Here is a 26,961-nt window from a genome sequence, read left to right on the forward strand (position 1 = left end):
ATTTTCTCCTGCTTTTTCTTCCTGAAGTTTTTTTATTTTTAGTTCTTATATTTGGGTTTGTGATTCATTTTCAGAAAACTTTTGTGTATATTATATAGGATTATTAGTTTTTTAATGTTTGTTTTTGCATATAGATATCCAGTTGCTCCAGCACAATTTGTTGAAAAGACTACTCTTTCTTAATTAACTTTGCACTTTTATCGAAAATCAATTGACCATACATGTGAGTTTGAACTCTTTATTCTGTTGTATTGATCTATATATATCTTCTTATGCCAATATCATACTATCTTGATTGTAGTGTTACTTCCTGTTCTTTTTCAAAATTGTTTTGGCTGGGCTTGGTTGCTCGCATTTCCATAGGCATTTTGGCTACAGCTTGTCAATTTTTACTAAAAATTGCTGATTGGATTTTAGTAAGGATTGTGTTGACGTGCTCTCTTGATTTGGAGAAGAACTGTTATCTTAATAATGTTTAGTTTTATAATCAACGAATATGCTGTATCTCTTTATTTATCCAGGTTTTCTTTAATTTATTGCAGCAATCTTTTGCCTAGAGTGCAGCTTCTTGAGAAACATGAAAGTTATTTTAAGCCATTAAGTTTTGAGAAGTTTTTTAACCCATAGTAGATAGTTGTTACACATTTTGGTAGCTGGGAGTGATGTGCTATCATAACAAAACCCTAAAACATGGCTTTAGGACTAGGTGGTGGTCTGAAGCTGGAACAACCTTAACAAGATTGTTAGTTAAGGTCTAAGGGCCTTGAAGAGATTCTTAGTGTAACTATATGCCACCTTGAGGTGGCTCATAGTGAGGGCTGAAAGGAAATTAAAGATGTTATTGAAAGTTGGAAGAATGAGGATATTTATTAGGTAGTGATAGAAAGTTAAGCAACACTATCATGTGAAGTAATGTAGAAAACAGAAATAGAGAATAGGACTAGAAAATTATGTAGATTTCCAAGGAGAATGTTGATGATGATACCTGGTTTCTAGCTGCCTGTTATAAAATGGCAGATGAGAGTATTAAGCAACAGAAAAAAACTTTAATATATAAAGAAGCCAGAATTTATTGGGATCAAAAATAAAACTTTCTCATTATAGTCTCTTCAGATGGCAAATGATGCTAAAATTAAGAAAAGGCTTTTGGACGAAGGCCAAATTTAGGGCACTGTCAGGAAAATAAGTAATAAAGATTATTTCAAGAGTGTTATTGTACAAACTTTTGCAAAGATTTGAGGTAGTATTTCATACAGGTAACTATCCCTAAGGATCTTGAGGCACAGCATTGGAGATTGTCTTTTCTAAGCAATAGGGCTTTTAAGAATGTCAAGGTGCTTTCCTGTAGCAACTTTACAGGAAACCAGAGAAATGCTTATCTTGATGAATTTTGTGGGTGCAACTTTGGAAGATGGGGTGGACCCCAGTATGATTCATAGGAGACCCACAAAATTTTAAGAGAAGTGTACTTGGAGAAACACTGCCAGCTTGGACTAAAGGGGGCAGAGACAGACCATCACAAAAAGAGAGCTTTGGATTTCTTAAGTAATACTAGTAGGAAGCAGGCTGAGAAAACTACTTAGCTGTAAATATCAGCATTTTTTAATGGAAAAGGATGACTTGAGGAGAAACTGTGAGCTCAGAAGATAGAGCTAAGACCCATGGAGACGCTATGCTGCATTATCAGACAGCAGACCTGAGTCAAGGAGCCATTAGTGTGTGCATGGCTGGATTACAGAATTGTTATGGACTAGTGAATCCTGTTTGCCTTTCTTTTCCTCCCTTTTCAATGGGAAAGTCTATAGTAATTATCCTATGCTTCTTCCACCATTGTACGTCAGTGTGTGAAGGACATATAAATTGTCTCTTTAGTTCACCAGGTCTTTGGATTAAGGATAGCTATACTTTATGAGCTGTATTTGATAAATAACATCTGAGGAGACTCATCCACACCTGGTTGCCTAAGTAAATGGAGTATATTTTGCGTGTGAAAGGAATATAAAAATTTGTGACCAAAGGTTATGTTTTCAATTTATTTGACACTCCTTCCACAGAAGGTGGAGTCTAATTGCCCTTCCTTTATTATGGGTGAGCCTTAATGACTTGCTTCTAACAACACAGAATGGGGCAAAAGTGATGTTGCATGGTTTCCAAGGCTATGTCATAAATAGAATTTCCAGCTGGCATGCTCACTCTGTCTTTCAGGACACATGCTGTGGGTGTCCTGAGCTGCCATTTAAGAAGTCTGGCTACTCTAAAGCCTCCAGGCTGGAGAGACCATGTGGAGAGACCCCCACAGAGATTGAGAGTAAGATGCTTGAGAAGCCCCAGCTTTCCCAGCCCCAGCCTTTTGGGTCTTCTCAGCCTGAGCACTAGATGTGCAGCCCCAGCCCATGGTGAGTAGAAGCAAGCTGTTCCTGCTAACCCTGCTCAATTTCATATTTATGATAAAATATGTTGTTTTATGCAACTAGAAGTTTGAGGTAGTTGGCTACACAGCGTTAGATAATTGGAACAAAGGACCTTTAACTGTCTTATTCTCCTTACTGCTGGATTTACTGTTGAGAGCCAGAACTGTTCTGCAGTACTTTTTGTTTTTTTTTTAATATATATGGCTCCAAATAATGCTTTTTTCCATAGTTGATACTCAATAAATCCAGCTAGTGATATTAAATGGATTGGAGCACAACCCAGAATACATGCACCTGGCTCTTTTATAGCAGGTCTATTCTGGCAATATGTTTGGATTGGTTTACATTTCCCCTTGAAAGTTTGTTCTTGTTGCTTTGTTTACGTTAGCTTCATTCCACCCTTTGCTCTAGTTCACAAACTAGTGTCTAGCATTTCTTTCACTTCATCTCAACTTCTACTCCTTAACCTAATGTTTGCCTCATGGCCTGATGATGATAACTATAAAATATATTGAACTATATGTAAATTTTATAAGGTTGAGAGCCACTGTATCTCCCTGGAACACAGTGCCTAGTACAGAGTAAACACTTAGTAATCATTTATTGATTTATCATAACTATGTAGGAGACACCAAAGTAACCTTATATGCATAACTTCCTTTAATCTCCACAACACATTATTAGGATTATTATCCCCATTCTACAGATAAGGAAGATGAATAAATTAATGAAGTGATTTTGATTTTCTCAAGTTCAGTCAATAGTGGAGACAGGATTTGAACCAAAAGTCTGTTTGACTTCAAAGCGTGTACTCTAATGACTGATTTTTACCTGGTTTTGCTGTTAACCATAAATTTCTAGCAGTTGAACTAGGTATTATCTATTAACTTTGCCTACACCATGTATTTTATTGGATATTTGGCCATTGCTTCTCCAGAACTTATGCCTTGCTTGTCCCTGATTTGTGTGTAGCTACATTTCATCCTGTGGTTCACATTTGAGTGTCCATGGAAAGAATCTACCAAAATGTGATTAAGTATGCACATAAAATTCTGAACTAAGAAGACCTATTTCCGTAACACAGAGAATATCCTGTCTAGATGGAAAAGTTATGAAATCTAACATTCGCTGGAGCCACTGAAATGTTTCATGCTTGAAAAAAATTAAGATTTGTAAGAATGAATGAAAAGACCTATGGAGATTCTTTTCTAATGTTAGATTTCACACTCTTAAAATTGGACATTTTAAATATTGCAGATATACCAGTTAAATGCTTTTGCTCTGTTAAGCTGAAGTCACTTGCTCATATGGAGTCTGTTTTCCTGTTGCATGTTGGCATGAGAGTTAATTAACTCTGTTGCCTGCTCTTGGCCATTTGTTCCTCAACTTTTTGTGTCACTGAACATGTATGTGTACAATATTTGTCACCCTTCTGTCTTTTAAGAATTTTTATTCATATGTCATTTATGAATTAGACAAAGTGAATGCATAAAAACTGAGAGAAATTAACAAGGTAAACTAAGAGAGCTGTATTTGATAAAGGGCATCTAAGGAGACTCATCCACACCCGTTTGCCTAAGTAAGTGGAGTATATTTTGCATATGAAAGGCGTATAAAAATTTGTGATCAAAGGTTACGTTTGCAATTTCTTTGACACTCCTTCCACAGAAGGTGGAGTCTAATAGAAACATTTGAAAAATCAAAGTGCAATGAGTACAAAAATATCTTTTTCCTATCATAACCTAATTGTACTGACTCCTTATTATGTTTGATAGTCAATTCTCATTTGTCTTTAATAATTGATAATGGGAAACTACTTAATTTTAGATGAGATCAGATTCACTGGTTATTATTTCCTTGGGCTGCTTTTACTTGGAAATAACTTCATCTGACTTTATAGAAAGTGGCCTTAGTAATTGTGAGAGCATCCAAAATTTGTTTAATATGGATGAAGGTAAAATATTTCAGTGTATATCTTAATCTAGGAGTCATTCCTGAATTTTACAACCAGATTTACTGTGTATTTTCAAATGTCATTGCTGTATACTGAGTAAGCTTGAAAAACGGGGGATGAGAAAATCAAGTGGATATATTTCTGATTCAATCATTTTTTATAATATGAAATAAAAATATTTTATTATAAAAAATTTCCAAGTAAAATAGCTGATAAGATCGTGGTATTGAATTGAGTTGCAGAGTCGCAATTCTGTTTACAACTACAACTTTTACTCTTCCCATAAAAATGTACTTAACAATTATTTGTAGAGGACCTACCATGTGCAAAGAAATACCTAGAGGCTCTTGGAGATACAAATTAGTTGAGACAGCCCTTTTCTCAATGAGGTTGTAATTTAATAGAGGATTCATTCCTTTATTCATTCAGTCATTTAGTCAGTAAACAATATTGATTGAATACCTACTGAGTGCAGGCATTGTGAAAGCAATGATCACACATTAGAAGAAAAGATAAAACTGATCCCTAGCCTTCAAAACTCATGGTCTAATAGGAGCTCCCAAATCAAGAAAATACAGCAGAATAGTATGCTTGAATTATTTATTCATATTGAGTTAAAATATGTCACTTTTGGCTGGGATGCTCAAGGAAGACTTTCTTGAAGTTATACATCCAAATATTATAAGTCACTATATGAAATAAATGCTCAGAGGCTTCATTTTTGAAATTAATTACAAAAGAGGCACAAAAACCAAATGCAATACTGTAGATTTCCAAAATGGTCATAATCCTCTACCCCTGTCTATATTCACATCTCGTAAAATATGATGTATTTTTCCTCCATGAAGAGATGCCATCTGTTTCTCTACCTCTGGAATTTGGGTAGGCATTGTGACTTGATTTTGCCCATAAAATATAGCAGATGTGATGTTGTGCCAATTCTCAGCCTTGGCCTCAAGCTTGCAAGCTTCTGCTCTCTTTCTTAGAATCCTCCTCAGCTTCCACGAATAAGCTTGGGCAAGCTTATTCATGATAAGAGATTGTATAGAAGAGAAATGTGCCATCCCAGCTGAGTCCTTCTTAGATAGCTGCCACACAGCCAACATAGCAGCTGATGTCATGCATTAGTGATATTAGGAGTTACGGCAAGAGCAACCCACATGGGACCATTTGAAATTGCCAAACCACCAAATTATGGATAAAGACAGATTTGTTGATTTATACCCCTACATTTTAGATGGTTTATTACACAGCAATAACTAGCTGATATGCCAGTTAATCAAAATCTTCCTAATGCTTTAGAGTTGGGGGCAGTAGCACAGTAAATAGGTGGAACCGCATGTAGGAAAAAAATTTAATTACCAACCTCTTAAGACCATTTATATGGCATATGTATTTTCTCAGAATTTTTTTTTAGCAAGCCAATCTTCTTTCCTATGGTGAATTCTTACGACAAATGTGGAGTTAGGATTTAATTCATGCATAGGCTATATTTCTTTCCAAAATGTTATATCAGATTAATAGGAAATAGGTATTTATTTTCACGAAAACAGTGTGCTGTAAATTTTTAGTGTTTTTTGTTTTATTTTCTGGGCAGCACTTTACAAGGTATAAGTGATACATTATGGTTTTATTCAGTTGCATCTTGGGATCGCTTGCAAGGATAATTTGTGATGAAAAATATAAATGGGCCACAGAGAATCAGTGAGACCCTATGCTGTGCTATAGTTAAAGAAGGAATACAATGAGGAAGAAAGAATGGGAGACTTGGAGTCCAAACAACTATATTCAGAAAATGTAATTTCCCTTGTGTTTTTAGAAGATTATTTTTAATCTTCATAACTTTTTTCTTGCTTCCCAGAATTAAGAGGTAATGTGAAAACACAGCTGTTTAATGATTCTTTTTGTAACAAAAGACTGATTTTGATTCCTTTGTAAAAGGAAACCTGATTTGTCTGAATAAACCATATTTTCAAGCTTAATGTAATATGCATAATTATTTCATGCTTTTTTACATATTATTATTATTATTATTTTTGAAATGGAGTCCCACACTGTCGCCTAGGCTGGAGTGCAGTAGTGCAATCTTGGCTCACTGTAACCTCCGCCTCCCGGGTTCAAGCGATTCTCTTATCTCAGCCTCCCGAGTAGCTGGGATTACTGAGCTTCCTTACATATTCTTAAACATGTCCTTAATTTAGAGACAACACAGGTAGAAGAGAGAATTTCAGGTTTTCTTAAAATGTCCATATCTCTACCTGAAACAATTTTGTATGCCTTCAGAATGTTCATTAAATTTCCATCTGTATTATTATGTTATTCAAACTGGACATGGATCAATTCCTCTCCTTTAAAAAAATAATTTACATAGAGCCTACCTTAATCCTGGGGATGGACAAGCATATAGGTAGACTTCAACCAACCTGAGCATCATCTTGTTGGAGAAAATGATAAGAATGTTATGTCTCCATTTCCCTGAGGAGGGTATTACTGAGGATAGAGGAACTTTATCATGCAGTTCATTTCACAGGGCTTCAGATATGAAGAAGTGTAGAGAGATGTTAATGGATAAACCAAACTTTGCAAAATATTTTAAAGAGGCTTATTTTGAGTCGATATGAGTGACTGTGGCCTGGGAAAAATAAAAACCCAAGAAGTCTTGAGTAATGGTCCCACAGTTTGGTTTTACACATTTTAGGGAGGCAGGAGTTACAGGTAAAGACATGAATCAATACATGGAAGGTCTGCATTGATTTGGCCTTAAAAGGTGAGATATCTTTAAGATAAGCCTTAAATGGGGCTTATAGGTTATAGGTGGGTTTTCAGATTCTTTAGTTTGTAATTGGTTAAAGGAGTAAGGCTCTGTTTAATACTTGAGGTCAGCAGAAAGAAATTTTTACAATAAGGATGCCAGAATCAGCCACAATATACTGGGCCAAAAGGACCTGTTCAGCAAGACTGATGGCCTGATGTGACTTAACCCTTGCCTTGCATGGCTTAGGTCTTGTTTGTAATTTGGTATCTTATTGCCACAAAGTCTGTTTTGGCAGTCTATGATCTCTATCTTAACATTAATCCTGGTCAGTTGTGACTAAATTCCAAAATGGTGGGATGGGGTGTATAATGAGGTATGTCCAACATCCCTTACCGTCATGGCTGCTAACTCAGTTTTTAAGGTTTCTCTGGAGTTCCCTTGGTTAATAGGGGGTCCACTCAGTCAGTAGGGGATTAGGATTGTATTTCTAGTTTACAGGTAGCAGTCAGTACAGTGACTATGAATGTTTTCTATTTGTGCTAAGCAGGATGGCTTTTTAAAAAAGGTCACTCTGTCAGGTTCCTTTCCACAGTTAAAAATCCTTTTTTTCAAGGGAGGAAGAGATCATGTAATTGCCAGATATACCTTTGTTATATTTATTGTTGATAAATGAACTCAAACATCTCACAATTTGAAGACTGCACTCTGGGCATGTTCACATTAGTTAAGATTTCTGATTAAACTTCAGAAATAAAGGTAATTTTTAATTTTTTTTTTGTCTCTAAAAATGCAGCTGTCTTGGTGACAGCTTTTCTTGATCAGGTGTCAAGGTGAGCTGTCTTGGAGCTCTTGGGTAGAGGACTTCTCTGCCCGTGAAGACCTCAGAGAAGTCTTCGGTGTCTTCTAGTCATTTGCCCAGTAGTTTCTCCTGGTAGGAAAGGGCTTCTTAAATCATGTAGAAAGGTGTTGTGTTTACCTCAGCTGGAATTTTTCATATTGTATTTTACAGAGTTGTAGAAGCTTATTCAGTTTCTGTCTGACAGGTAAGGAGCTTAGAAGTCACTCTGTCCTCACAAACTGAAAGTCAGTAACTCTTCTATGCAAAAAGCAAGGTGACAGGAAAATTGCTGTCCCCCAAACTGGAGAAACAGATAGATGGATAGAGAGAATCACTGTTTACCAGAGCAGAAACCCATAAGCAGAAACCTCCATGGGAACCAGTGCCTGGATAGGAAAACCTAAACTGTAATAGGCAAACTGCTGGAAGCTCAGTATGAATAAGTCTGAGCTAAAAACTCCATGGACCCCCCCACTATCACTGACGCACTTTTTAAAGTTTTACTTTCACATGTTCTATAAACCTGGTTTATAGAGTGACGATGGGAGAAAAATCCCCTTGTGCCTCTGGTAGCGGGGAAGAGACAATTAACCATTTTGAAATATGCCAGAGCATTCTGTTCCTTTTAACAAGGCCTGTCCTCAAGAGAAATTGTTTTATCACAGCCTAACTTACTAGGGTTTAATCAGAGCCTAACTGACTTGGGGGAAGGGAATACCCAACTCCAGCCTACCTAGCTGTCCTTTCCCACCTAGAGGGAGAAAAAACTTAGAAGCACTTGTGAAGTTCACAGCCCAAGGGCACTGGCTCACTAAAAGATAAACCTAATCACAGAACTGTAGAATGCTTCCCCTCCCCTCATACCTTACCACCATGTCACCAAACGTTTACTTTTCAGAGTTCCTTTAGCCCAGTACAGTATGCCTAGCTTTCAACAAAAAATTACAAGGTATACTAAAAGGCAAAAAACACGATTTGAAAAGACAATGCAGTCACATACCAGACTCATATATAGCAGGAATGTCGGAATTATAAGACTAGGAATTTAAAACACTAGAAAGGCTCTAATTGAAAAAGTAGACAACACAAAAGAACACATGGGTGAGGTAAGCAGAGAGATGAAAATTTTAAGAATCAGAAGTGCTGGAGACAACACTAACAGAAATGAAGAATGCCTTTGACAATGGGCTCATTAATAGACTGGATGCAGCTCAAGAAAGAATCTCTGAGCTTGAGGGTATGTCAATAGAAACTTCCAAAACTAAAAAAAGCAAAAGGATCAAAACAATAAAAAATAAAAAGGAACATAATCTCCAAGAACTGTGGGGCAACTACAAAAGGTACAACATACACGTAATGGGAGCATCAGAAGAGAAGAAAGACAGAAAGGAAGAGAAGAAATAGTTGAAGTAATAATGGCTGAGAATTTCCCTAAATTAATATCAAACAAAAACCCACAGATATAGGAAGCTGGATAAATGCCAAAACAACAGAAATAAACCCCTCAAAATTGATACCTAGGCATATCATAATCAAACTACAGAAGAATCACACACAAAAAATATCAAAAGATCCAAAGGAAAAAAAAAACATTTATAAAGGAATAAAGAATTACGTTTGACTTCCCCTCAGAAACCATGCAAGCATGAAAAGAGTGGGGTGAAATACTTAAAAAAGAAAATCCACCAATCTAAAGTTCTGTATCCTGAGAAATTATCCTTCAAAAGTAAATGTGAAATAAAGGACTTTTTCAGACAAAAATTGAGGGAGTTTGTTGTCAGTACACCTGACTTGCAAGAAATTATTAAAAGAAGTTCTTCCCAGAGAAGGCAGTTGATATGGGTCAGAAATTCAGATCTGCACAAAAAATGGAAAATCAGAAATGGAATAAGTGAAGATAAATTTTTCTTATTCTTAATTGATCTAACAAATAACAGTTTAAAATAATAACAGCCACCATGTATCCAATTATTATAGCTTATGTACAAGTGCAATGAATGACAGCAGTGGTATAAGGGATGGAAGGGAGGAATTAGGAATAGTGTAAGGCACTTGCATTACCCACAAAGGGGTATAGTGTTTTCTGAAAGTGGAATTGGATTAGTAGTACATCGCAAACTCCAGGGCAACCACTAAAAATAGTGAATAAAGAAATATAACTGGTACATTAGGAGCAAAAATGGAATAACATAAAATGCTCAGTTAAAACCAAAAATGGCAGAAAAAGTGTGGAAGACAAAAATTGGAACAAAGTACAGGGGAAACAAATAGAAAATGGTAATAGACATGGTAGACAGACATCACTTCAAAAGTTGATGGTCTAAATACACCAAGTAAAAGACACTGTCCGAATGGATCAATAAACAAGACTCAACTATATGTTGTTTTCAAGAAGCCCACTTTCAATATAAAGGCACATAGATTAAAAGTAAAAAGATGGTTAGCATATACCATGCTAACACTAATCAAAACTAAGCTGAACTAGCTATATTAATTTCAGACAGAGTAGTCTTCAGAGCAAGGAAGTTTATTAGGACTCTGGGTTAATTCATAATTGTAAATGTTCCAAAAATATTTCAAAACATTCCAAAAACAAAGTCCTAATTAAATCCTGATTCTTAGACATTTGCCTCCAAATTATACTGTCAGTTTTTATCCAGTTGTCAGTATGTCAGTGGTTAGGCTTTGGTTCCTAAATACATAACCAGTGACGCTGCAGGAAGAAAACAGTACCACAATTTTCAGGTCAAGACAGTTACTAAAATTTTCCATTATAAAGCACATTGTAAAAACTAAACAATAAAAGGTACTGGTTAAAAATGACTTTGGCACCGACTAAGCTTGGTCTTAATTCAGATTTGTAAAGCTGAGCTACTCAGTGTAAGTGACTGCTTCCTGACTCAATTATTTTGTACTATAATAGTGTTCTGGATATAGGATTTTTGTGAGGATACAATGAAATCATGTATATTAAGTATCTAGCACATAATGAGTGTGTTATTCTATAAAGAAAATGTATAAATAGAATAATTATAAAATGCAAATTCCACCCAACTTTGTTATCTTAATATTTAATGGTTTATTATTAGACTTTTCCCAGTTAACAAGAATAAGAAGCTATCTAAATGTGTCATCCAAATGTGTTTATGTGAATACACATGTATTCATATCCTGTACAGATTTGCTGTTTGATTAAAGCAGCTATGCTATGCAGAGCTTCACTATAAAGCTTTTTTGCTATTGTTAATGGAAACATGGTGCCATGTTGCTGTCTTAATCTTCTCTTTTCCAGCCTGGGAAAAACCTTCCACTGTTCCTTTGCTGGCTGCAGGAATGCTTGAGATGCATGCACCTATTCATTTTTAAAAATTTATTGAGCACATACTGTATGCCAGGCACTGTATGAGGTGCTAGGGAGGCAGTAGTGAATAAGTTCCATGCTTTCATGCAGTGTATCTTTTAGTGTGGAATCCTCAGTGCTCAGGCCATGGACTGGTACTGGTTTGTGGCCTGTTAGGAACCGAGCCACACAGCAGGAGGCGAGCAATGGGCAAGTGAGCATTACCAGCTGAGTTCTGCCTCTTGTCAGATCAGTGGACTCTTATGGGAGCACAAACCCTATTATGAACCATGCATGCAAGGGATCTAGGTTGTGCAGTCCTTATGAGAATCGAATGCCTGGTGATCCGAGGTGGAACAGTTTCATCCCAACACCATTCTCCCATCAATCCCCAACCTCCCAGGTCTGTGGAAAAAATTGTCTTCCATGAAACTGGTCCCTTGTGCCAAAAAGTTTGAGGACTGCTGTTCTAGTGGGAGAAACAGGCAAGAAATAAGAAAAGTAATAATCTTCAAATAATGATACTCTAAAGAAAATGAAAGAGTGACTTGGTAATGTATTCAGGTGAAAGGCATAATTGCATTACAGAGAGTCAAGGCAGGCTCTGAGAAGACAGGATTTTGAGCTGAAAATGACAAGAACTGGATACACAAAGAATAGGGCAACAAGCATACCAGGCAGAGGCAACATCCTGTGCAAGGTCCCTGAGGTGGAAATAAGACAGTTTTACAAATCCCTGAGCAACTTGCACGTAAATCCAGTCAATCATTTTATTATTGACTAGACGAGCTCACCATTTAAAAGAACATGTCAGATTTCTTTTTAAAGTCATGAATCCAAACTTCTATGCAGTGGTTTCTAAACTATTGTGTGCTGAAAAATCACCTGCAGAGTTGTTGAAAATGGTTTCCTGAGCTGTATCCTCAGAGAAATTGGATTCAGCTTGTCAGCGAGGCCTGCAGATTTGCATTTGTAGCACACTCAGGTGATACCAAGGCTACTGGTCTGAGGACCATTCTTGGAGAACTGCTGCTCTAATGTATGCTTTGTGAGTTTAGCATCTATTTGCTAAAAGTAAAGCATAACAACATTTTCTTTTGTGTAAAAGACCACACTGCATGCTGATGATCTGAAACTAGTTTTTGGAGGTGAGTGGAAAAGTACACAAAACATTAAAGGTTGAAAGAAGTAGCCTCAATGTTTTATACTGCATTCAAAGCATCTATAGTAAGATGAGCTTAATTTCAATACAGCCAATTAGTAAAGGGTTAATGTCACTGTTTTTGTTTGAATCAGGTTCAAAAATTACTTTTTTAAAACACTGAAAAGACTTTAAATGAGAGATTACTGATTTTCTAAAGTTATTTTTATTTCTTGACTGCGAGATCACAGAAATTGTGTATTAAATCCTGTTAATCTGGAGAATATAGGAAGGTGGTTCTTTTCATAAACTGCCATTCAGGAGGACACATATGGAAAAGAGATGGAGAAAGGAAGAAGGACATCAGGCTAGTCAGCCAAATCCGCTCAAATCATTCTGGTCAGCTGAGCTGGGAGGACATATGTCAAAGAAGCCAATGTGTTCCTGTTCCTAGTAGTTGTTCTCAGGAAAGGATTTTATATGCAAATTGCCTGTGCTTTGAACATTGTGACGTTAATAGCATCAAGGATAGGATACGGATGATTAAAACAAAAGCTAACAGTTATCTAGCCCTTACTATATGCTACTGCTCTACTTGCTTTACATGATTCACTGATAACCCTCACAGCACACATGTGAAGTAGACGGTAATAGCATCTCATCTTATAGACAATGGAAGTGAGGCAAAGAGTGATTCAGTGATTTAGGTTACTAGGCAGTAAGTTGAAAAGCTGGGATTTAAATCTAGATGATTTGAATTCAGTCTGATCTCTTAGACAATGCATTATATCACCTCACATTTGAAAAAGTCTCTGAAGATTTTTCAGGATTTGTTCCTGTAAGCCATATGCAGTCTTTTTTTTTTTTTTTTTTTTTTTTTTTTTGAGACGGAGTCTCACTCTGTCGCCCAGGCTGGAGTGCAGTGGCCGGATCTCAGCTCACTGCAAGCTCCGCCTCCCGGGTTTACGCCATTCTCCTGCCTCAGCCTCCCGAGTAGCTGGGAGTACAGGCGCCCGCCATCTCGCCCGGCTAGTTTTTTTGTATTTTTTTTTAGTAGAGACGGGGTTTCACCGTGTTAGCCAGGATGGTCTCGATCTCCTGACCTCGTGATTGGCCCGTCTCGGCCCCCCAAAGTGCTGGGATTACAGGCTTGAGCCACCGCGCCCGGCCCCATATGCACTCTTTTAAGTTATAATGCAAGGATTCCACAATTTCTTTCTGTTTTTAATCTATCTGCCTAGGTCTGAAAAACTGTTCCAAAGGAGGACACAGAGGGGAAGATTTTTGGTGTAGTCACTGCAAAGAAGAGTTTTGTATGACTTTCTAGTGTCATCTTGGGCAAATGACAAAAATGTTTTGAACTTAAGTTTTAGTTCCTGGAAAAGGATGACAATGTTTATTCCACAGAATTGGACAATTAAATGAGGATTTTTTCTGCCCTCTGTTACTGACATATTCTGCACTATTCAGGTGTCCGTTATTCAGGTGAGTGGACAATTTATATATAATTTGTGGGATTTTCAAGGGTCATTTGACTTGGATTTTTGCCTTACCTGCTGACATTAAGAACCTTGGTTAGATGTAACTCAACTGTAAGCCTTTGAATGACAGTAGGTCTAGAGTCTTCAGAAGATCTCCTCGGGCTATTTCTAAGTCAGGCTCAGGAAGACACACAACTAACTATGGACATGTTGTCTAGCGACTGCCAATATCAAACAAGTGTATATTTGCTAATTATAGCTATCATTGAGGCAGAATGGCAAGGGAGAGCAACAGAGTCCCAAAAGGAAATGTCAGCTGGCCTTCCAGCACGATTTTTCATTTTCACTTACAGAAAAACAACCAAAGATAAATTTTGACAACCCAACTTAATGGTTCATGTCAACATCTGGTTCTGACAATAACTAGAATTATTACTTCAAGGGTTCCTAAGCACTACATTTCACAGTTTTACATTCAGTATTTAGAATAATTCTTTAGACCAATTTTTAGGTATTACATTTTTTTAAAGGTGATTGACCTTATCCATAATCAAAAGAAATGAAATATCATTAAAATGACTAGGACTGCATTAATATATAGAGGTAGATTGTCTTTCTAGATGCTTTAACTATCTAACCTAGATCCAAGGAAGATAACTAGAAAAAATAAATAAGTGCAAGGTAAATTAATGAGTAATGAATCATTTTAACTTTTATTTTATTATTTTCATTTACAGTTCTGGCACTGACACTTTTTTTAAAAAAAGATTTTAATTTTATGTAAAGATTGAACTTCAATAAAATAACTTAAAAAACATTTACATGTATGTCACTAAATCTCCATAAAATATACAATACTCTTGATACAGCATAGGCTAGGATGACTTTGAAGGAAATGGTACACAGTCATAACTTTTAAGAGATATCCCATCTATCGCTTGTGGGAATAAATATTTATATTGAATTTGCCAAGACATCTGAAGTATTAAATACTATATAACATGCACTCAGAAATTAAAATATACAGTTTGAAATACATATATTTTAAAAGCATAAAACTGTGATTTGATTAATCTAGGTATACATTAGAACTTCTAAATAGAAATTTGAACATTTATTACAAATAAAAGATACTTTAACATCAAGTGATATATAGTCCAAAAGCTGCTAGGAAACAGTTTGGACATGTAGAATATAAATTTCTACTTTGGCTAGAGTTGTCTCTTCTTTTTTAACCTTTAAATGAGATGGAATAATGTTAGGTTTGCTAAAACTTTAAAACTTTACAAAATGTTGGTTACTCATTAGCTGCATGATCTACTTCTTTTTCTCATTTATACTGACATGACAAAATCAAACACATGAACTTAACTGTCAAAAATGTGAATATTACTGCTAAATGAAGGTATTTAAAATTCCATAGACCAAATTACTCAAGTACAACAGACTATATTTTTACATATAAAGTAAAGATTTAATAAATTATATTGTTTTAGCTCACGAGCAAATTATAGGGATAAAACTTCTGAACATCAACACCCTTATAAAACACCTCTTTGATGATTATTGGCACACAAAAATTTCCTTCTCTAAAGAGACAAGATACAAGAAAGAGTTGGTAGCAGTTAGCTATTTGGCATTTTTAAATGATTGCTATTTCTAGAAAAATAGTAGCAGTATTGCTCACCTAGAAGAGCTGAATGTACCAACAGTTTATAGACTGCTACAGCCTGAACCATTTCATCAAATTGGCTTAACATTATTGTACATGAGGCTAAGAAGACTGGTAAAAGTGACAGAAAACAGGATGTAAAAATTAATCCAGAGAACAACTCTGAGCCTTCTTATTGGCAGCAGCTACATATGAGCTGTAAATTTTAACCACAATTTAATACATTTTGCTAAAAAGCACATATTATACATTCTCTGCTCCTGGTCTGATATAATCATCTATTTCTTTTACTCGTAGACACTGAAAAGGTCTTAATTTGGTAATTAAAAACTTGTCACAACAAATGAATAAAAGTCAGTTGTTAGGTACTTAGTATTAAGTTGACATTTTATAACTTGCAGTATGGTTAAAAAAAAATCTGATTATAACAAAATATCTCATTAATTTTGTTGTTTTTAATAATTGTGCTGATGAAATAAAACCAAAATAACATTCCAACTCTCTCTACTGTATTACAGTATTTATGAACTACGTATTAGTGTCACTAAATTCTGAGATTTTCTTAGATAAACATATGGATAGTGTTTTCTAAAACATTCTCCCATTTCCACCAACTTCTGGATCTGTGACTTATTATATTTTCAATATTATTTTGCTGTTGAAAACCAAAAGGGTAAGTTGCCAGCTTATATTTTTCCTGATCATTCTTCCCCTGTATTACAGATACTGAAATTACAGTAAAAATGTCATAAATTCCTTGCTTTTACTGATTTCCCCTTTTAGAGTGAATAACTTAATATTTAGACTATCATGTACTAAAATCAGGTTTAGTGCTAAAATTAAATTATGAAAAAACACTCGGTATTCTCATAGCATTTTCTATCAGGGAATTACTGCATATGGCTGGGAACAAAACTTAAAAAGTACACATTACCTTTTATTATTTACTATTTAAATCTTATATATATATATTAAAAATAATTATGTTTTGGGAAATGATTGACTAAGGAGCAACAATAAAAATTATTAGGAATGTTTACATTGAAGAAAATTATTAACGGCAAACTCTTTTGACATCATATTCAGCCCTACGTGTTTATATGCAGATGAAGTGATATATCCTCTTAAGTCTAATGCAGATCAGCCATCCAGCTAAGCCTCAATAGGGATTCAGACCTTCTTCATTGCATTTTCCTAAAATATAATATACCGCTATCAAATCTGCAGCATGTTTTGAAGGAAATCTCTAATTTTGGTTGAAAGCATGATATGTAATCTGTGTCTGTTTTAATATGGTAGGTCAAATCACATCATATATAAATTGTCCTACAAAATATATATTTGATGATACTTCAAATGGAATGTTTCCAAGTTGATAGTGGTAGCCAAATATGCTGGGAACTTAAAATGTGCCTAATATAAAAAAACCTGCAAAATTTAAACATTTAATTTTTAATATAATATAAATGTTCACCAAATCTAAAAATAATACCCTAATTGTATAAGGTTCCTTTTCAAGTAATTATTTGTTTCTAAAAAGTTATAAATCTTATACTGTGCCTCTCTGTCTTATACTTCAAAGATATGGAATATTATCTTTAACACTATATAAATAACAAATAGTCCTTTAAAGTAGGGGCTCAGGGGAGTAGGAGAGGAGAACTGTGGCTAATTTTCCCTGTTATTATGTGCATTTATGGTTATAAAGTTGAAAACATTATTTTCTTAGGGAGAACAGGCCATGTTCTGCTTTAGGAAGTAACAAGAGTCCAGTTTCTCCTTTAATAAAGTTACTGTGCATCAGCCCAGCTGAGTTTATAAGTATATAGTTAAGGCTATGTATACAATAAAGAGAAGAATTGAGGCAATTATTTTGATAAGTCCAAAAACTAAATTTTTAGAGAGCACTTTATTGGTCTATTTTTTCTCCTTATTATATTTTGATTGTACCACATAGTAGCTCATTTTTCACTTCAATTTACCTGTGCAAAATATTAGGTAAGAAATTTCATATGAGATAAGAAATATCAATAGAGTAATAATTTTCCCTATTAAATAATATCTGCTTTTCTGAGGAAAAAATCAATACTAATATTCCCTTGGAAATCAATTGTTAAAGCACCTAATTCAAGGAAAAAACCTCTCTAAAATATTAAATTTTTTTATTATATGAAATGACCAAAGGGAGAAAACTTTTTTGTTTTTGGTTAATGGATTTTTAGGGCACTAAAGTAACTGTTTAAATATTATACCTCTGGTGACTTAGAGAATGAACTTCCTCAGCTGTATTCTCAGCTTGATAACTGTGATAGGAAGAAGCCAGACGTTAAAAGAACAAAATACCTTGAAGACTGGCAGAAATACTTTGAATATGGAGATAGCCACCTTTTCTCTCCAAATACAGTACCTTATTAGATGTTTAGAGCCATTAAAAATGCATCAAACTGATGTATTCCTAACTGGCCACAGAAGATTCATTCATATTTTTCCTGAAACTAGCAACTAATTTTGTGAACAAGTAATTTTGTACATACTATATAGTTCTTAATAGAAAAGCAAAAATTAAGAGTTCAGTGATGAATTACCATAAAAACCAATGAACACTTTGGAAAGACATTATAGAAATATAGTTAAGTCTGCATTTCTTATAGACATGCTATATTAGAACAATTATCTGTTCCAATAGGAAATCTCAATTTTTAGACAAGAAGGAAAAAAAAAACTAAGCCAAGAATAAGAAAAACACAGAGACAAATCTATGTATCTTTGTTTTTTTCTGGTAAATTCTCAGGGAAATGAGAAAAGTGTGCAAAATAAAAACGAGTTTATGCTCTTTAAGTAAAAAAAGACAAGTAGAATTATATAATAATATGTGACAGTTCCCTTAGGAAGAGTTAATAAAAAGTTAAGAAAAAAGTCCCTTTTTTTAATTAAACAAACACCAATAACAGCAGGATTATTTCTGCCGCTGATTTCCTTCCTCATTTTTGTTTCAAAAATTATTGTTTGAATAAAAGAACGGGGAAAAATGGTTTGCTTGCAGCTATGTATGTAACACAAATGAAGGCACAAAACAGTAGGACTCCAGGGCCAATGAGGAAGGTGTAGTGATTGGGCATGAACAAAAACTGACCCTGATATACAGTTAAAGATCTGGCACTATTTTGCATTTAAAATTGCATACCTAAGTGACTAACCAATTTGGAACCCATAAAAACCTTTAATCTGTTACTTTCTGACCATAAAAGGTACTTCTCAAAACTTCCTAACTCATCTGCGCAAATGTATGCCTTATCACTGATGCAAAAAAAGAAGTATGAAAATAACTCCTGACAGATTATATTTGCATAATGTTCAAAAGATAGTATGCAGAGTCAGTCTCTGAAGAACTCCCAATATCTGAATTGGAGAGAAACAAAAATGTGGAATCCAAAGGAGACAGGGACAGCTGTGCCCTTGTAGGAGGCACTTTGGAATTTGCTGATGAAAACTTAAATGGAATTTAGTTTGTTAACAGCTGATCAGAGATAAACCACTACTCTCTGTAGGAAAACTGAGGGCCAACAGGCCATCTTTTGACATAGAACACCCTTGGACCATCTCCCAGAATCCTTTATAAATATATTATACATATGTAATTTGGCTAGATTAGCACTGACTCTATTGCCACTAATAATTATAAATGGTCTTAAGAAAAAAGGATACCACTGAAGTCACTGGGTACAATATTCATTTTAGACTATTTCAGGAAGGCATTACACACATTTGCTTAAGAATTATTAGATTAAAATCTCTGTAAATATTTTTTAAAATATTGTTCCTTGTGGGGGAAAAAAAAAGTCATCATGGTTGTATCTTCCTCCTAATCAAGTATTCTAGAATATGAAGTCAATCAAAACTAGACTATGGAAAGAACCAGATTAGAAGCAGGGCAGTGAGGTCACCGATTACTGTTCTTCTCCCCCCAGTTTGTTTAAATAACTAAATATATGAGCAGCTGAAAATTATTCCACATCAGAAGCATCATTGTCAGAAAGATGATAGTTACTTCCCTTTACCCGAATATATTCAATATATCTCCCTTCATCAGAATCTGAAGTGCCACATGTACATAGCCTGTTGTCAAAGAGTGATTCAATTTCCTCTAATTTTTTGCCTTTGGTCTCAGGAAGACAGCCGTAGATGAAAAGAAGTCCCACAGCAGCAAATCCAGCATAGAGGAAGAAAGCTCCTGCAACAGAAAATAATAGATACATGAATATGAATATATATGGAGGGGCTTAAGTTGGAAAGAGTACTTGATTTTGACTTCTTTTTTTTTCTGGTCAGTCATGCATAATCACAGTATGAAATGGACCAAAAAATTACTATGAGCCTGGTTTACTCCAGTTGTTCCAGCTCTGTGAATATGATGCAATGTATCTTTCTAAACTCAAGTTCAGAAATTCAAGAATAATAGACCAGGCTCAGATGTAAGTTTAGCTTTGAAGCCTTTCCTCCCTTCCCTGACTAGAGGGAATTACTCTCTTCCATGTGCTATCACAGCATGTTGTTGGAGACCCCTAAAATAACCAAGAAATATTATAATTATGTATACACACGTATGCTTGCCTTGTCTATTACACTAGAGGCACTTTGAGGTCAGAAGAAGTTCCTTTCTTACTCATCTTGTAATTTCCAGAACCAAGTATAATGATGACATTGCAGAATGAATGCCTCAGTGGAATACATGGCAACTCCATCGTTCCAGTTTCTCATGTCCATGTCTCCATGACTCCATGTCTGGGAGTCATCCTTAACTTCTACCTTACTCTCATGCCTAACATCCAATCTGTTAGGAGATCCCGTTGGTTCTACCTTCAAAATAGAACCCGAAGATGGCCACTTCTCACCACTGCCATAGATAAATGTGGTCTAAGGGCCATCTTCTCTCATCTGCACTATTGCAACAGTCTCCTAACTGGTCTCCTTGTTCCCTCTCTTGGACCTCAACAGTCCATTTTTTTTTCCATAGCACATGTCATCATCTGACATACTAGGATGTTTACTAGTTTGTTTTTTGTTTCCCTCCACTAGAATGTAAACTCCATGAAGTCAGAGAATTTTGTTTTGCTGTAAGATTATGTATGTCAATGCAGCACAGCCAGAAACACATTAATATTGCTAGTTTTATTTTCTAAGGGTCATGATAGCAAGCCTAGATGGATGAGATATATGAATGTATGACTTGTTTATATTCTCTACACATTTCCAAGATGGACTTTTAAAATAATTGAATTCGCAGCAGCCTAGCCAACATGGTGAAACCGGTCTCTACCAAACACACACACACACACACACACACACACACACACACACACACACACATACATATAATTGAATTGCCAATTTGAATATAAAAAACTCTACTTGTACTTTTGATGGTGGAAAACAGCAAAGTAAAATGGAGCCCCTGTCTAATTTTAGGCTTTCAATCCAGACCATCATGTGTATGAGATGGGGGAAGTAAGATGAAAAATTAATGTGACAATTGGTTGGAGAAAGGATATCAGATTGGGAGTGGGAGTTTAAGTGTTGGCCATGTGACTTCTGGATAGTCATTTAACCTCTTCTCTGGGTCTCTGTTACCTCACTAAGTAAAATAAGGGGGTTTCTCAGCTCCTACTTAAGTGTTGGCAGTTTATGACTCTATACATTTTACAGCCAAAATCAGGAGCATGTATAGGAGATACAGTTAAGAGATGCTTGAGAGAGAGACCTGATCTGTGTAATGGGGAAAATAATTCCTGCTTTGCCCAACTGTAAAGAAGAGAAATAATGTATGTTACCATGCGCATTAGAATTCTGAATATCAGTTGCTCAAAAAAGTGATGGCCAGATTTTGTTAAATTCTACTAAATGACCAGGAAAGGAAGAGTTGCTATTAAGATACAGAATAAGAGATTAGTGTGACTAATTAATTGGGATGTCTTTACAAAAAGGGTGATACTGATAAGCTAGCTCTTGGAGAATGGGGGAATTTTGACAAAAAAAAAAAATGAAAGGAGATGAAGTCCTGTGTTCTGAGTACAGATAAGCAAGACTGTGGAGGTAGGAAGAGAAATGGAATCTAGCAGGGAGGGACAAAGACTGGATGGTAATTATGATGAAGATAAAGAAAAAATAAGTACAGATGGTAAAACATTTTAGACTAAACTACGCTTCTAAACTACAAAATCTGTAACAGCAAACCCAGTTTGACTTTTAAATATAATGGTATAGTTTATCTTTATCATTATCTTTCACCACTTGGGAACAGTAGCATAATTAGAAGTAACAAATCAAATCTGTCAGTGCTAAATTCCTATAGTTAAAAACGTTAGTTGGGTTAGGAAGATTCCTGAAGTTGATTACAGATTCTTTCTTGTGACCTGGATTCCCAAAGCTGAATAATATCAAGGAATTGCTATTAAAATACAAGACCATTTTATAAAATCTGAGGAATCCAAAGCACGCAAATGCCAAAACTGCCTACTCAGTGTGAGTTCCAATGGTTAGACCTATGGCTAAGTCGCGGAGGAGTGTGGGCAGACCTGGGAGGCTGTGACCTGTTCTATGTCATGGTCAAATCAGTCACATATCTCAGTTTCTCATTTATTCCTCCCTTGGAATGAAAATGGAAAGAAAAAATGTCTGTAATGAGTCCATCAGGACTATTGAACACTGTAGATATTCCTCACCTTTATTCTAAGGATTTAAATCTTATTAGAGCCCTACATTAAGTTCTAGATTAAAACAACTATTTGACTGAATTACACAAATTGAGGACTCAAAGACCATGTTTGACTGAATTTCAGTAGTACCTCAAGAGAGAAGCTTTGACATAATGCCCCCCAAGGGATCTCTTTAGCCACATGTGCCGTATATAAAATGGCATATTGGTGATATAGCAATGATACTTTTTAGTAATAAACATTTTTGAATGGGGGCACAAGGCAGACCTGTGTAAGCAATATGGTTGAGTAAGGAATCAAATTTTGAGATTTTATGAAACAATAAAAAAGGAGGCAACAAAGAAGATATAACTATTTCCAGAGGAACACATGATTAGGATGTATATTTATTAAATCAGGAATCTAAATGCATAACTTACATAAACCAGTAACATGTAGATTACAATGAGACACAAAGAGGGGGAAAAAGTAGCCTGAACGAACTATTTTTTCTACTACTAGAGAGTAGTAGACCAAATGGACCAGTGCTCTGACATGAGAGAAGCTTAATGCAAGGCAAAATGCTTTTAGCTGTTTATTTTTGAAAGAATTCTGCTTATGCCCTATTTAAATTTCATTACTGTTGCCTCACTTTTCTCATGGTTTTCTGGCAGAATAAATTCAAGAAAGAGGAGCTTTGCTGTCAAAAGTATAGTCATATAAACTTTTATTATTTGGTCTATGCCTTTCTATGAAAAATGCTTTCTCAGGATGCCAGCATATATTTAGGTCTTCATATATTTAAGTGTTCTCTAGAATCAGTAAACACGAGGAAATATTTATTCTGCTCATATTTATTATGTCATGAAGATGAGTTTATGAATTTATGGAAAAATTTTAATTGCCAAATGGGATCCAGCTGAATATACTAAATATATATCCAGTTTAAAATGCCAGTGCATTTCCTTTCCAAAAAAATAAATATTTCAAATGCCTTAAGTAGTGATTAGGAGAGAGAAAAGTTTTATGAAGATAATAAAAGCATTAGATAAATACTATGAACTAAAATCAAATACCAATTCAGTATGTTCAGAAGAGACGGGAATAGATTTTTATAATGTTTCATCATATTCATCATTCATCTACAAAATTTATCCATTTATTTATTCACTTGACAAACACTTTTTGGTGCTTACCAGGTGAACAGGATGCCTTGGGAGGAACTGGGAATGTGACAATGAACAAGGCACAGTCCTGGCCCTCCAGGGATTTATGGTCTAGTAGAGGGAGCTAGGGGCAGACAAACCTGTTCTTGCGAAGAGGAATGATAAGTGCCCAGAGCACGGAATAAAGTGAGATTGCGGGGAGATCAGAGAAGTTCTTCTGGGAGAATGGTCTAAGCAGCAGGCATTCCATCTCTACCACAGAGACTTATGAGATTAGAATGAAACCTCACACTTCATCATGAATAATCCTACTGCAACCTATAAAGTCATGTGAACAATGCAGAAATCTTTTTTCTAAAAAGCAAAGTCTTTTCACTTTAGTACAAATGGATTCGAAGTAGCTCCCCGAAGTATTTTCCTGACTCAACCACTAAGCACTATTGTTTTTCATTTTGAATTATGGCCTCCATACATTTGCATTTGAAAATGTCTGTCACATTTACACTTTTGCAAGTGGTAAGTGCTGGTCTCAGAGGACAATGAAATGCACATGCACTGGCCTGAGCAGCACAGGTGATACAGTGGAAGGCATGGCCACAGCACAGAATACTGTTAAGCATTTGGGGAAGCTACTTTCAGCCCTATGCAGATTCTGCTCTTGGACTTGACGCTATGCCTGTCACAGGATATCTCATTGGTCCTAGACTCCCTGCCTATATCTTTTTACCATTTTCTGTTTTTTAGGTTTCTGTGAAACTAAAAGCTATGGTGTAAAGACTTCCACCTGGGGAGAGAGCTGGGTTGGGAGAGGGGTTGGGTGACAGCCCTAAGCACTGCAGGACAAGAAGCAATGCTGTTTAGGATAGGAGAATCCCTCTTTTCTTTTCCAGACACATTTCCAATGCCTTTGGAGGACAAGAAAACCACATGGAGATACTTATAACAGCAACATATAACCACATAGTCTCAATCACAAATGATATTCACAAATGATATTATAGTATATCTAAAAATAGAGTAATAAAATAAAAACAAAACTATGTTAGAAAAAATATTATCTTACCATAGTATGTAAGATATTCTGCTGTGTGTAAAAATGTTAGTGAAACCAGAACATTGAAAATCCAGTTTATTCCAGATGAACATGCATTTCCTGTACTTCTTGCCCAAAGGGGATATATTTCAGAATTCACAGTCCAAGGCATTGGTCCCATTCCTGAGAAATAAAACATTAAAAACTTCAGTAAAATAGCATGTAAGAAATTTGAAAAATTACAGTTTATGTACTCCAAAAAGAGGCAATTCAATTAATGCAACAGTAATAACAAAGTCTTTGTTTACCAGGTGCAAAGAAAACAAGATATAAAATAAGGCCCAGAAGTGCAGTCCAGGAATATGGAGTAGGGCAGAAATTGTAAGCCCAAAATATGTCTTCTGTTTTGAACTTGGTTTCATTTTCACACCTGAAAAATAATGCAATGTAAGTATTAACTTAATGTTTTAGACTACAGTTGCAGAATTCAATATGATCATATATATATTTGGAAATTCCTTAATGTCTTAAGAAAAATAGTCCAAAATGTTTTTCTTAAAAAATGAGAACTAAATATACAGTATTAGATATGCAAGCTCACACAGGAATTTTAGAGCTAAGTATAATTCAAGAGCAAAACAAAGACACTGTTTTATAACCATTTCACATAAATTAGACATGATTTCCAATTAGTCCCTGGAAGCTGCAGTAATACTTCAGTACCACTGAGAGTCAGTATGTGGCAGTGAAAAGACCATGGAATTTGCAATCAGGACAAGATTCAAATTTCAGAGCCAAATACTTTTCATCTGATAAAATGGGGATAATACTTTGTAGACTATTTTATGGATTAGAAGGGTAACCTGTAAAGGGTGATGGGGTGGATGAGGGAAGCAAATGATTCTATCTGATTCCAAATAGCCCTCTCCCTTCCTGCTGTGTGTTCTTACTTCTCTACCAGTCACTCCCTGATGACCTTGCCTTCTTAATCCATAGTAAAGCAAAGTGTCCTACAGTTTAGATCGATTCTGAAGTTGAACTTCCAATTCTTTACCTTAACTGCACGTGAAGATATTACCAGACTCAAAAACATTCCTATCTGCTATTGTCAATTTAGAGTATTGTCCTGTCTCCTTCAACCTCTATCTTTGAACCTTGTCATCCAAGCCCTATTGTTACAGTATTTATGAACTCATCATAACATTCCACCTATCTTGAGGATTTGGGTGCCTGCTCAGTCTACCTCCTCTCATCCCCTGCCACATTCATTTATTTTTAATTCATTGGTCTCATTTAAAAAAATTATTTTAAGTTCCAGGATACATGCGCAGGATGTACAGGTTTGTTACATAGGTAAATGTGTGCGGCAGTGGTTTGCTGCACCCATCAACCCATCACCTAGGTATTAAACCCCATATGCATTATCTATTTATCCTGATGCTCTCCCTCCTCCCAGCCCCCACAGGCCCTAGTGTGCATTGTTCCCTTCTCTGTGTCAATGTGTTCTCATTGTTCAGCTCCCACTTATAAGTGAAAACATGTAGTGTGTGGTTTTCTGTGCTCCGTATAATGCATTGGCCTCATAATTCCTTATTTAATCTCCAGAACTATAGAAAGAGCACTTTATAGTTTCCTTGATTTGGAACTATTTTACTTCAGACTTAGAGCCTTCCTTTTCTGATCACAACCACCACGTTGTTTATCTCCTCATTTCTGATAATCTGTGCTACACCCAGAACTGCCTTTGGATTATCTTTTCAGTATTCATTTACCTCACTGCTCAGCTTACACCATGCCAATACAGGCATAACTTGGAGATATTCTGAGGTCAGTTCCAGACCACTGCAATAAAGTGGGTCACACAAATTTTTTGGTTTCCCACTGCATATAAAAGCTATGTTCCCATGAAAGTGTAGTCTATTAAGTGTTCAATAACATTGTCTAAAAATGTACAAATCTTAATTTTAAAATATTGCTAAAAAATGCTAATGATCATCTGCACCTTCCATGAGTCATCTTTGTGGTGGAGGGTCTTGCCTCAATGTTGAGGGCTGCTGACTGATTAGGGCAGAAGTTGCTGAAGGCTGGGGTGGCTGTGGCAATTTCTCAAAATAAGACAAGGAAGTTTGTCAAATTGACTGATTTTTCCCTTCACTAAATATTTCTCTGTAGCATGCATTGGTGTTTGATAGCATTTTACCCAGATAACTTCTTTCAAAATTGCAGTCAATCCTCTCAAACTGTGCTACTGCTTCGTCAACTAAGTTCATGTGATACTCTAAATCCTTTGATATCATTTCAACAATGTTCATAGCACTTTCACCAGGAGTAGATTCCATCTCAGAAACTACTTTCTTTGTTCCTCCTTTATCCGTTCAAGTTTTATTATGAGATTGCAGCAATTCAGTCACATCTTCAGGCTCCACTTCTACAATCGTTCTCTTGCTGTTTTTCACTATATCTGAAGTTACTTTCTCC

At 35.6% G+C, this 26,961-nt stretch overlaps 2 protein-coding genes across 2 annotated transcripts in view; one reads left to right on the forward strand and one right to left on the reverse strand.

Annotated features, from left to right (window-relative positions):
- The window catches only part of C11H12orf40 (chromosome 11 C12orf40 homolog), a 130,115-nt gene extending 105,236 nt beyond the window's left edge, over nt 1–24,879 (forward strand). Inside the window, exons 13-15 of the transcript XR_007717909.1 lie at nt 2,206–2,396; nt 13,681–13,924; nt 24,795–24,879. The gene's annotated coding sequence lies outside the window, so the exon portion shown is untranslated. The remainder of the gene's footprint in view (nt 1–2,205; nt 2,397–13,680; nt 13,925–24,794) is intronic.
- SLC2A13 (solute carrier family 2 member 13) overlaps nt 14,607–26,961 on the reverse strand; it is a 367,441-nt gene continuing 355,086 nt past the window's right edge. The window contains exons 8-10 of the mRNA XM_050750134.1: nt 24,792–24,913; nt 24,514–24,666; nt 14,607–19,823 (exon numbers count right to left, since the gene is read on the reverse strand). Coding sequence (XP_050606091.1) covers nt 19,597–19,823; nt 24,514–24,666; nt 24,792–24,913 — 502 coding nt within the window. The 3' untranslated portion in view covers nt 14,607–19,596. The remainder of the gene's footprint in view (nt 19,824–24,513; nt 24,667–24,791; nt 24,914–26,961) is intronic.

Source organism: Macaca thibetana, chromosome 11 (genome assembly GCF_024542745.1).
Source record: "Macaca thibetana thibetana isolate TM-01 chromosome 11, ASM2454274v1, whole genome shotgun sequence".
Taxonomy (NCBI): Eukaryota; Metazoa; Chordata; class Mammalia; order Primates; family Cercopithecidae; genus Macaca; species Macaca thibetana.